Source organism: Neopsephotus bourkii, unplaced genomic scaffold, assembly GCF_033783945.1.
Source record: "Neopsephotus bourkii isolate Nb327-2 ecotype Australia unplaced genomic scaffold, CSIRO-AGI_Nbou_v1 NB_1761, whole genome shotgun sequence".
In the NCBI taxonomy this organism is placed as follows: Eukaryota; Metazoa; Chordata; class Aves; order Psittaciformes; family Psittacidae; genus Neopsephotus; species Neopsephotus bourkii.
In genome coordinates, this window is record NW_026902235.1 from 284,447 (window position 1) to 295,525 (window position 11,079).

An 11,079-nucleotide genomic window follows, 5' to 3' on the forward strand; every position below is an offset into this window, starting at 1 on the left:
ATCATCTCACCGTGGGATTGCACCTCATTGTGAAAGGCTGGCGCTGGCAGAGGCCGTTGCAGCAGCTTCCTCTCTGCTCAAACGGCTGTTCTGAGTGTGTGACTGCCCTGGCTGAGGTTTCGAGGCTGCCTGTCCCCAAGGAGGGCACAGCCCTGGTGCTTGGCCACAGCCCAGCACAGCCCCGCACTAGGGCCAAGCATCCCCAGTCTGCAGCAACAGGTGCCATTGTGCAGCCTCCCGCTGGCTGGAGGGGCAGAATGGGACTGGTGGGGCTGGAAGCCTGGGGACCAGCCTTGGGAGCCAGTCTGGGGAAGAGTGGCTGGGAAACATCATCCCTGCACATGTGCCAAAAGCAGACCCCAAACCAGCAGAGACCTGCCTGTTCCTGGCACATCCCACGTCTAAAATGAGGGTGTTTGGGAAGACTCATTCCCAGGAGCCATTTCACCCCCCAAATCCCCTCTCCCATCATAGACCAACCTGGGCACTGGGAGGACCCAGAGCTTCATCCCAGCCTGGCAGTGTCCAAGGCCAGGTTGGAGCAAGCTGCTCCAGTGAAGGTGTCCCTGCCCATGGCAGGGGTTGGAGCTGGAGGAGCTTTGAGGTCCCTTCAACCCAAACCAGTCTGGGATTCTGTGCATTTATGATTAGATTTTGCAACCAGCTCATCTGGGAACATCTGGGAGCATCTTTGCTCACACGTGGCCAAACCTGCTCCTGCAGCAGCCATGGGAGTGTTTCAGGGCTTGTGATGTTGGAGTGACTTTGACAGACTTTTAGCGCACCTGCAGCCACGATGTGAGCGCTGGCACCGTGTCCTGTCCCTGTCTCCCCCAGCACTGCCAGCGAGTGCTCATTTGAGGTTAATAGGGCTGGAGAAATGGGCTGTCACTCAGCACTGACTCCTGAAAGGCCCCATTTTTTTCTTTAATTGCAACTCAAAATCAAATTAGCACTTTTAAATTTACTCTGTGCCCAAGAGGTACTGGGGGGGCGGGGGGGGAGGACACACTGTACCCTTCAACTTATGTAATAAAAAGGGTAAATTCCTGCTTTGAGGGCAAAATTGCTGCCACCCCTGCTCTGGCTGACCCATTGCTGCAGTGTCTTTAGGGCCCCACAGATGGAGATGCGCATCCTGGAGTCAGGATGAGGCTTCAGGGTGATGGCGATGCACATCCTGGACTGGGGCTGCCCCAGCTTCCTCAACAGCCACACCATGGGGCTCACTGTGGGGAAGCTGTGAACACCAGGAGCCCCTGGCTCTGTGGCCAGAGCTGTGTGTGTGCCCCCCACATCCATGGAGGATGGTGGGGATGTGGGTGCAGACGTGAGGAGCCAGGTCACGGCCACAGCATGCTCAGGACCAGGGATGGTACCGGCTGCATTACTGATGCTGCAATTCAGCACCCCTGGGTTGGGATTTGGGTTTGTTTTCCAGACGTAAAATCCCCACTGGGGGGGAACCAGCACTCGAGGACAAGGGGGCCGCAGCCGCCAGCACCTCAGGGATGGGACTGTCCCTTAGGGCTCAGCTGTGAGCCAGGAAGCACCAGTGCTGCTCCACAGTGGCCCATAGCAGAGGGCAGGGACAGCAGCTGCTCCAGAGGGAAGGAATTTGGGGCGAGCACTGGGTGGTGGGGCTGTGCCTGCACTGAAACCTCAGTGTGCGCACACACACCCCCTCCGCAGTGCACACGCATGTACACACGTGTGCACACACAGCTCACACCCCATGGTGCGCCCAGAGCATCCTCCTGGCTGTTTCTGCACCCGCCTCTCCCAGCAGGAGGACTGCAGCCACCGGGCCCATTCAGTGCAGGCAGCGGGAGCTCCCCCTGATACATGTGCCAGTGATGCCGGGTGCATGCCGGGCTCCAGGGTGGCCTCTGTGTGCTGCTGGGGATGGAGTGACAGCGCTGCCTGTGTCCCTGCCCAGTGGGTGACACTCGGGCCAAAATGGCAAATCACCCCCCATTTATCTCATCACTCACGAAGGAACGGGCCATCAATGGGTATTTAAGAGCCCTTGGTGTGGTTGGGGTCTGCTTGATAGAGTGGGCAAGGTACCCCATGGTTCCCAGCCACATGCAGTGGGACCAGGGACTGGGCAAGAAGGGGATACAACTGCATCAGAGCCGAGAGCCAAGTGGGAGAAGAAAGTGTCAGTCCAGCAGAAAGCACTTGCTCTGGGTACCTCCACACAATATCCTTTGGGCCCGTAGGGACAGGCCAAGGGGAATGGCTTGAACCTGCCCGAGGGGAGACTGAGCTGAGCTCTTAGGCAGAAGCTCTTCCCTGTGAGGGTGCTGAGGTGCTGGCACAGGGTGCCCAGAGAAGCTGTGGCTGCCCCATCCCTGGCAGTGCTCAAGGCCAGGTTGGACACAGGGGCTTGGAGCAAGCTGCTCCAGTGGAAGGGGTCCCTGCCCATGGCAGGGGTTGGAGCTGGAGGAGCTTTGAGGTCCCTTCCAACACAAACTGTTCTATGGTTCTATGATCTCTCCCCCAGCTCACCACATAGACCAAGGTGCAGCCCTTCTCCTGCCCACAGCCACGTGCCCCTCGAGACACTGCTCACCATTCGTTCCAATATAATCTTTATTGGGGAGACTGATGGGGTTAGATCAAGGCTGGGTATAAAACATGATCATCATCACAACCAGCAGCGGGAGGCATTGGCAGAGCAACACGGAATCGGGATCGGCCCTGTTCTGCACCGGCAGCGAGTGGTACCTGGGGCTGCACCGGCGGCATCGCCCTATCCCTCGGGATGGGCAGGGGGGGTCAGTTCAGCCCTGCTCCCTGGGCGGATGCTGGGCTTCAGCCAGTGCTGGGAGCTGACGCTGTGGGGGCTCTGCAGGGCCCCTCTGGCTCGCCCAGCCCCAGTGCCCCTGGAGCCGGGTCGCGGTGCTCGGCCCCACAGGAGCACCCGTGAATTATGGCTTTTGCTTTAATTCTTTTTTGCTTTGTTGGCAGCAAACCTGCGCCTCCAGGTGCCTGGAGGAAGCAAGACTGTGCCCAGGGGCCTGCCGCCCTGCCAGCCCTCTGCACAGGGGGCAGAGCAGAGGTGAGCTCCAGGGAAGGGACCATGGGCAGGAGCCAGATCTCTGCCCCCCCTCCCCAGCCAAATCCCCTCACTGGAGCCAGCAACCTGGGGAACAAGACCCTGAGCCACCCCCCTGGGCCATCCCATGGGGCATCAGTGCAGAGGAGCGGAGAACAGCCACGGCTCAATGCCTTTGTGAGTGTGCAGTGGCCTGGGATGGGGCAGCCAGGGACGGAGGGGTCAAAAACAAGAATCCTCCAAAACGAGGATAAAGTGGAGCTTTCCTCAAGGGCCTGTGGAGGAAACGGGCCGCGTGTCTGCTGGCAACCGAGGGGCCGGTGCGGCGCTTGGCGTGGCTACAACGACTCGGGTGCACGGCGGCTTGGCCGCTGAGATGAAAGCTTTGGCAAATAACTTACAGGGTGTGGGGGGGACAACACAGCGGGGACCCGTCCTCACCTCCTGTGCTGCGCAGGTGACCCAGCGTGGCACCGTGCACCTCCTTGTGTGGGGCGATGGGGAAGGTGTCGCTCTGGCTGGGACCCAGTGTCCACTCTCAGGAGCCACAGGGAGAGAGGAGGGAGAAGGCGGCTGGGGAAGGAGCACAGTGAGATGCTGGATGCACACTGGGGACACTTGTCACAGGACCAGGGGAAATGGAGCCTCTGGATGCACTGGTAGATGTGCTCCCCATCCCAGTGTCCCTCTCCCCAGGTACCACTGGGGCTTGGGGGGCTGCTGCCAGGTCCCAGCATCCCCATTGCCCCCCACCAATGCTGGCAAGGATGCCGGTCCCACATCCTCAGCTATGGTGAGCATCAGAGCATCCGCTGGGCTGTGCCATCAGTAAAGAAGGGGCTGGGGCCCGGCCGCGGCACTGTGCTGTCCTCTCCCACCCGGTGGTGCGGGCAGGGGCGCGGGGCTCACATGATGGTGCAGGAAGACAGCGGGTTTCGGATGTGGCAGGTACAGGCAGCCCCGCAGTACTGGCGGAAGGTCTGGTAGCAGCTGCGGTCGGTGTCGCTGCTCCACTGGACGGGGTTGGCGGCCAGCGCCTCGGCCGGCAGTCTGTTGAGGATACTGGTGTTGACGGCCAGAGCCGCCAGCCCGTAGTCGGTGAAGAGGACGGTCTCCCGCTTGCAGGTGGGGCAGGAGATGAACTTGTACTTGGGGCAGGACTCGTAGAGGATCTGCAGGCACTCCTCGCACACCGAGTGCAGGCAGGACAGGATGCGGGGCCGCTTGTTGGTGAAGTTGTACATGTGGCCGCAGGTGGGGCACTCGAGGGGCTCGCAGGGCGTCGAGGGGTGCAGCACGTACTGGTTGACGATCACCTCGTCCGACGGCGGCTGCCGGTGGTAGCAGACCTCGGAGCTGCCCTTCCGCTGGCTCTGGTACCCGCGCTCTCGCCGCGGCAGGGGGGGAGTCCGGGGCAGCGGCAGGGGGCCGGGGGTGGCATCCAAGGCGGGGATGTCCCCGCAGGCCTGGTTGACGATGATCTCGGACTCGGAGGGCCACGCGCGCTTGGCCACGAGGGGCGGCTCCCGGCGCGGGGCGGGCGCGTAGCGCGGCTGTGAGGCCTGCAGCTCCGAAAACTTCTCTGGGTGGATGATTTTCATTGCCTCCATCTTAATGATGACCTGTTGCCCTTTCAGACACGACATGAGTATTGTTTTCACATTACTGTCCACTGCTCTGGGGTCTCTGAGGGATGCCTGCATGAGGCTAAAACATGCCGGCAGCCTGATGAGCTTTCAATCTCGGTCTGGCTGCAGAGCAGGAGCACAGGGAACAGCCACTGGCGCGGGAGAACATCCTGGGGATGAGGGGCAGCGCCGGCAGGCCCCACACCCCTCTTCTGCGGCCAGCCCTGAGGGTGTGAGGCCGGGGTGGGCAGGGGCGAGCAGGGCTCACAGCAACATCCTGCCTGCCCTGGAGGATGCTCTTGGGCAGGCGATCAAAGCATCAGCTCCCCACAGCGCCTCGCAGGGATGTTAATGTGACATTGGCCGTCACTCGGCACCCCCGCTTTGCCTCCACTGGCACTTCCCACGCTGGATCAGCTGCACTTGGGAACACTAAATTTGGGTCCGTGGCACCAGGCGCTGCTCAGGGCAGGTGAATCGGGGCAGGGGGGGTCCTGCAGGAACCGGAGGCAGCCCCCGCCTCGCCCCGGCCCCCGCCTCTGCTGGGCCTTTAATTCCTGTTTACGTGCCGTGGGATCGTCGTGGTGCTGAAGAATGTGTTTGCAAATTCCTTTGCTCTGACTTCCCGGCTCTCCTGCTCGCCCTCAGCTGCAGGTCCCGTGGGGCAGGGGCTCCGGGAGCATCCCACGCTGGGGGGGGGCACCTCACCTGCGCTGCTGCCTCGTCCCGTCCGCCCCTGGCACCTCTGGGCCCAGCTCAGCTTCCTGCTTGCTGGAAATGAAAGCAAGAGGGGGTTGGATCCAAGGCTCTTCAGGGACCTGCTGGCTGCAGTGCTCCCTCGGGATGCGTGCCCGCCTGCATCCCGGCAATTTGGCAATTGCTCCCTGCAGGTCCTGTCCATCCGCCCGCATGTTTGGGCTGGCGGAAGTGGGAGCAGGAAGGAATTTACCCCCAGGCATCTCCTCAGAGGCCCCGAGTGCAGGGTCCCGGGTCCCCCCTCTGCCCCGGGGCTGGGAGGATGGTCACTCTGCACCCCACTGGCATGTAGGACCCCTCCGGGGGAGGCTCCCCCCCAGACCTGCCTCTGCTCAGGGTTTTCTCTCACGTTTAGCCCCTCCTCTGCTCAGTGGATCTATTTTTACCTCCGTCGCTTGCTCCTGATCTGTCCCTGCTATTATCCCTCCCTCCTGCTTCCTCTCCCCCTTCCTAGCTCCCTGCCCTTGTCCCGGGGCTGCTGGAGAGGACAGGCCACGTTTGGGGGCAGGAGATGGGGGGCAGGCAGCCAGCCTGTGGCCATTTTCTGCCTCAGCAGCCCTGGCGACAGCCTGTCTCTCCTCCGAGAAGGGCGAAGGCGCTCGCTCTCCTCCATCACGCCACAAATCCTGTTAGAGGGATGCCTGCTCCCGCAGAGCCCTGCCAGGCCTGACGGAGGGGGCCCGAGGGGGCCATCTGTTTGCAGCAGCAGCCCTTGGGGATGGCAAGAGGCCATGGGGGAGCCAACCCTGGATGTCTGAGCACCATGGGGGGCTGGATCCCTGCCCGACCCCAGCGCGGGTGTCCCCGGGGGCCATGCCCTGGCAGCACTCGGGTCCTGCAAGCATCCCTGTGGAGGGAGGCCTCGCGACCTGCATCCCCCACACCTTGCACCCCACATCCCGCACCCTACAAGCAGCTCAAAACCCTCCCCCCCGCGCCCCGCTCTCTGCCCGCAGCTCTCACGCACACACTCACCCGCAGCGCACCGACGATGGGCACGGTGATCCCTGCGCACAACCACTGCGCTTCCACACTCGCACCATCACACCCCTTCATGCACAGCCCCGGTGCAGCCCCACAGCGTACCCCGCATCCCCATCACCTCTGCGGGGACGCGGCCCTTCCCAGCAGCCCAAACGACGCAGCTCCCCCCGCAGCCCGCAGCCCCACGCTCGGCCCAGCGGTGCACACACATGTGCACACATGTGCAGTCCCGCACACCCGCACACGGCCTCACACCCGCGCCTGCGCGCCCGCAGGGTGATGCCCCCCGGGGCAGCCTCGGCCAAAAGCACCGGTGGCTGCCAGTCGTTACCTGCATTGCCCCACCGTGCTTCGGACGGGGGCTCCCGGGGCCGCCGTGCCCCCAGTTTAACCTGCAGACCCGCGCTCCGTTCCCGCAGAGGTTCAGAGGCCCAAGCAGCTAAAGGTTATCTGAAAGGCAGAGGGATGCAGGCGCTGCTCCCCGAGGATGCCCACGGGTCTCCACCGCCGCTGCTTCCCACGGCCCGGCAGCCTCCTCCAGCAGCTTCCCCGCCGACGCGGGGGGGTCCGGTACGGGGCACAAAGGCAGCGCTGGCGGCGCCGGGCTCCCGCCGGCTCCGGATGCTCCGCGGGGACGCGCTGCGGGAGCGGGGGGGAGGCGGCAGGTAGCGCCGGGGAGGCACCTCCCGCCCGGCCCGGGCTCCGCTCTCCCTTCCCGGCTCCCGCCGCCTCCTCCGGCCGCGGAGCCGCCGCTCCGCTCGGGGCTGATGCAACACCGCTGCCGTCCGGGTGCGGGAGGGGGGGCTGCAGCCTGCGGACCCCGCTTTCCCCTCCGGCAGGTGCCGCCGGGCGGGCGGGCTCCGTCCCCGCTGTCCCCGGGGCTCGCGGGCGCGGGCGCTGCCTGCGCGCTCCCGCTCCGCTGCCGCCGGCTCCCGCAGTGCCGCCGCAGTGGTGCAGCCGGCTCACATTTCCCTCGCTCAGCAGCGCCGGGCCCGCCGCCCCGCACCCGCACCCCGCCCCGCACCCCCGCCCCGCTCCGCTCCCCGCCGCTCCCCCCCGCACCCCCGGCCGGGCCCTGCGCGGGGTCCGAGGGGCCCGCAGTGACTCAGCAGCCGCCGCTGGAAATGGCTCCGCGGTGCGGGCTGGGAGCGGGGGGCGATGGGCGATGCTGCTCCGGTGGCAGCGGCTGGGGTCAGCACCAGGGAGCAGGGGGCAGGGGGAAAGGGCCCCCACCAACACCCCCAAAGCTTTTGGGGCTGGGGAAAGGCTGCAACAATGAGGGATGCTCCCCTCTCCCCCAACCCCCCCACCCCCACCCCACCACTACTTTTTCTTGATGCTGAATCCCTCGTGTCCCAAGGGACCCCTAAACCCATGTCTGGGCCTGAGCCCGACCCACAGCCACCCCTGTGGGAGTGGAGCAGACGGGCTCCCCCTATACTGAGGTCAAAACCTGACCAAGCATCCCAATCCCTTCTGAGCTCCAGGGAGGGGGAGCTGGGCACAGGGTCTTACATGTCCCTGGGGATATGGTGGGCTCAGAATGGTGGGGGGGGGGGGGGTCACAACACCACTGGGTCCCAGCAGTGCTCTCGGGTTTCTGGAGAGCACAGACAGGAGAGCATCTTACATTGCCGTATGCTTCCTGGTTTGAGAACATTTGTTGTCACTGGCAGACATAAGCATAAAGGCTGAGACACCCCACATCGTACCCTGGGAGGGTGACTCCTGGTCTGTACTTCATAAAATCATAGAATCACGGAATGGTTTCAGTTGGAAGCGATCTCAAAGCTCATCCAGCTTCAACCCCTGCCACGGGCAGGGACCCCTTCCACTGGAGCAGCTTGCTCCAAGCCCCTGTGTCCAACCTGGCCTTGAACACTGCCAGGGATGGGGCAGCCACAGCTTCTCTGGGCACCCTGTGCCAGCGCCTCAGCACCCTCACAGGGAAGAGCTTCTGCCTAAGAGCTCAGCTCAGTCTCCCCTCGGGCAGGTTCAAGCCATTCCCCTTGGCCTGTCCCTACAGGCCCTTGTCCCAAGCCCCTCTCCAGCTTTCCTGCAGCCCCTTTAGGCACTGGAGCTGCTCTAAGGTCTCCCCTTCAGGAGCCTTCTCTTCTCCAGGCTGCCCCAGCCCAGCTCTCTCAGCCTGGCTCCAGAGCAGAGCTGCTCCAGCCCTCGCAGCATCTCCATGGCCTCCTCTGGCCTCACTCCTCAAATCTTCTTGAGCACTCACGCACTGGGACTAAAACTTGGGGCCAAAACTTCCCTTGCACAAGACTTAACCATTGGCACTTGACTTCAAGGACCTCATAAAGCCTAATAAAAGCTCTAGGAAATAAGATGTTCCAGGCCTTGACTTGGGCTACCGATGATGCACACGTACCTGGGTAGGTGGAGGAGAGGCTGACAAGTGCTGCTGTGCTGGGATGGGGAACGCCCAATGTCACCATTGAGCACATGAGGTAGAGCTGAGCAGAGCCATTGGGGCACCATGAAGATCCCCAGTGTCTGGGCACAGACACTCTTGTTCAGCAGAAAAGATGCCTGATATAATTTATGATTACTTTTAAATAGAGCTGTTGCCTAACTCAGGGCACAGCAGCACAAAGACACCGGGCAGCTGGGTCAGCACGGGGATGCCTCTGAATTAATAACACAAAATGGCCTTTGCTCACTCACTTCCTGCAATTTCCTTTGCTCTGTGAGTTCAAGTATAATGTATTGGTTTTTCCTATCCACACTCAGGAGCATTAGCAGGGAAGTAAGCAAAACCTGACCCAGGGAGGATGGGGAGGATTAAGGGAATCCCTGGTTGACACTGTTAGGGTGCCAGACAGCAGCAGCCTCACACTGCTTTGGGCAGGTGAGCAGATCAAAGCATTACACTTAGAGGGACTAGAGGCAAAGTCATTTCCAAATCCCTAATCCAGTAAGAGGAACTGGAAGATCAAAAATACAACTGCTAATCTTGTCAACAAGGAGGGTGGATTTCCAGCAGAGGCAGCTGGTGAGTGAAGCTGCAAGGTCCCAGGGGGGAGCAACAGTCCAGGTTCAGGCCAGCCCAAGCATGGTTCCTTGCTGCGTTTGGTCATCTCTTCTAGGCCAGACATCTGATGAGGTTTTTTAGCATGGATGAAGCCCCCCTGCAGCCCTGATCCAGCTCTGGGGCAGCAGCACAAGAGGGACGTGGAGCTGTTGGAGTGAGGCCAGAGGAGGCCATGGAGATGCTGCAAGGGCTGGAGCAGCTCTGCTCTGGAGCCAGGCTGAGAGAGCTGGGCTGGGGCAGCCTGGAGAAGAGAAGGCTCCTGAAGGGGAGACCTTAGAGCAGCTCCAGTGCCTAAAGGGGCTGCAGGAAAGCTGGAGAGGGGCTTGGGACAAGGGCCTGTAGGGACAGGCCAAGGGGAATGGCTTGAACCTGCCCGAGGGGAGACTGAGCTGAGCTCTTAGGCAGAAGCTCTTCCCTGTGAGGGTGCTGAGGCGCTGGCACAGGGTGCCCAGAGAAGCTGTGGCTGCCCCATCCCTGGCAGTGCTCAAGGCCAGGTTGGACACAGGGGCTTGGAGCAAGCTGCTCCAGTGGAAGGGGTCCCTGCCCGTGGCAGGCGTTGGAGCTGGGTGAGCTTTAAGGTCCCTTCCAACCCAAACCAGTCTGGGATTCTGTGGTTCTATAACACCTATGGCCAGTCTCTGCTGCAACTCCACTGAGATGACTGGTGATGCCAGGAGATAATTTGACCCTAAATTTCTCCCTCATCATCTGTATCAGCCATCATCAGTTCTGTCATTGAGCACACTCAGGCCTTTACTGCCCTTCTGGATTTATAACATCTGTGGAGGAAGACCCATTCTCACAGGATGTTTCCTTCCTCTCTTGGTGCTTCAACACAACTGGCATTGCACTCTGCTGTCCATGCTTCTGGCAGCAGTACCTGGGTGCTTTTGCAGTGACTCACAACGCCCCCAGTTACCGCTTGCTGAACTCATTGCAGAGTTCGTTTGACCGGGTCCTGCACACATCACCAGCTCTTTCTACAATCCAGCCTGGTTCTTGCCATGCTCGTGTTTTGTGCTGGTGAATCACTCAGCACACAGAGAACTCACCCACCAAAATTATGAGCTCATCTTCAGTTTTCACTGAGCAGCTTCAACGGCGGGACCATAGCAGCCAGGGCCTGGCTCCTGTGACACCCCAGGGTGACCAGTTGAGCAATCTGGATATCCATAAATCCATGGGTCCAGATGGGATGCACCCGCGGGTGCTGAGGGAACTGGCTGAGGTCATTGCTAGACCACTCTCCATCATCTTTACCAAGTCTTGGGAAACGGGAGAGGTGCCTGAGGACTGGAGGAAAGCAAATGTCACTCCTGTCTTCAAAAAGGGCAAGAAGGAGGACCCGGGTAACTATAGACCGGTTAGCCTCACCTCCGTTCCTGGGAAAGTGATGGAACACCTTATACTTGGTGCCATCTTAAGGCATATCAAGGATAAGAGGGTTATGAGGGGCAGTCAACATGGCTTCACCAAGGGGAAGTCGTGCTTGACCAATCTTGTAGCCTTTTATGAGGAAATAACACGGTGGATGGATGATGGCAGAGCGGTGGATGTGGTCTACCTCGACTTCAGCAAAGCGTTTGACACAGTCTCCCACA

General features: G+C 61.4%; 1 protein-coding gene across 2 annotated transcripts; it reads right to left on the bottom strand.

The window, feature by feature from the left end:
* Nucleotides 1–2,580: 2,580 nt before the first annotated feature.
* RNF208 (ring finger protein 208) lies at nt 2,581–7,423 on the bottom strand. Of its 2 annotated transcripts, none has more exons than XM_061377949.1 (2): nt 6,764–7,423; nt 2,581–5,463 (listed from the first exon to the last, which is right to left on the bottom strand). In XM_061377949.1, exon 2 carries the CDS (start codon nt 4,765–4,767, stop codon nt 3,970–3,972), a length of 798 nt encoding a protein of 265 aa, XP_061233933.1. In that variant the 5' UTR covers nt 4,768–5,463; nt 6,764–7,423; the 3' UTR covers nt 2,581–3,969. The 2 variants fall into 2 exon arrangements, with proteins under 2 accessions (XP_061233933.1, XP_061233934.1); XM_061377950.1 differs by lacking the exon at nt 6,764–7,423 and adding an exon at nt 6,424–6,678.
* Between the last annotated feature and the right edge of the window lie 3,656 nt (nt 7,424–11,079).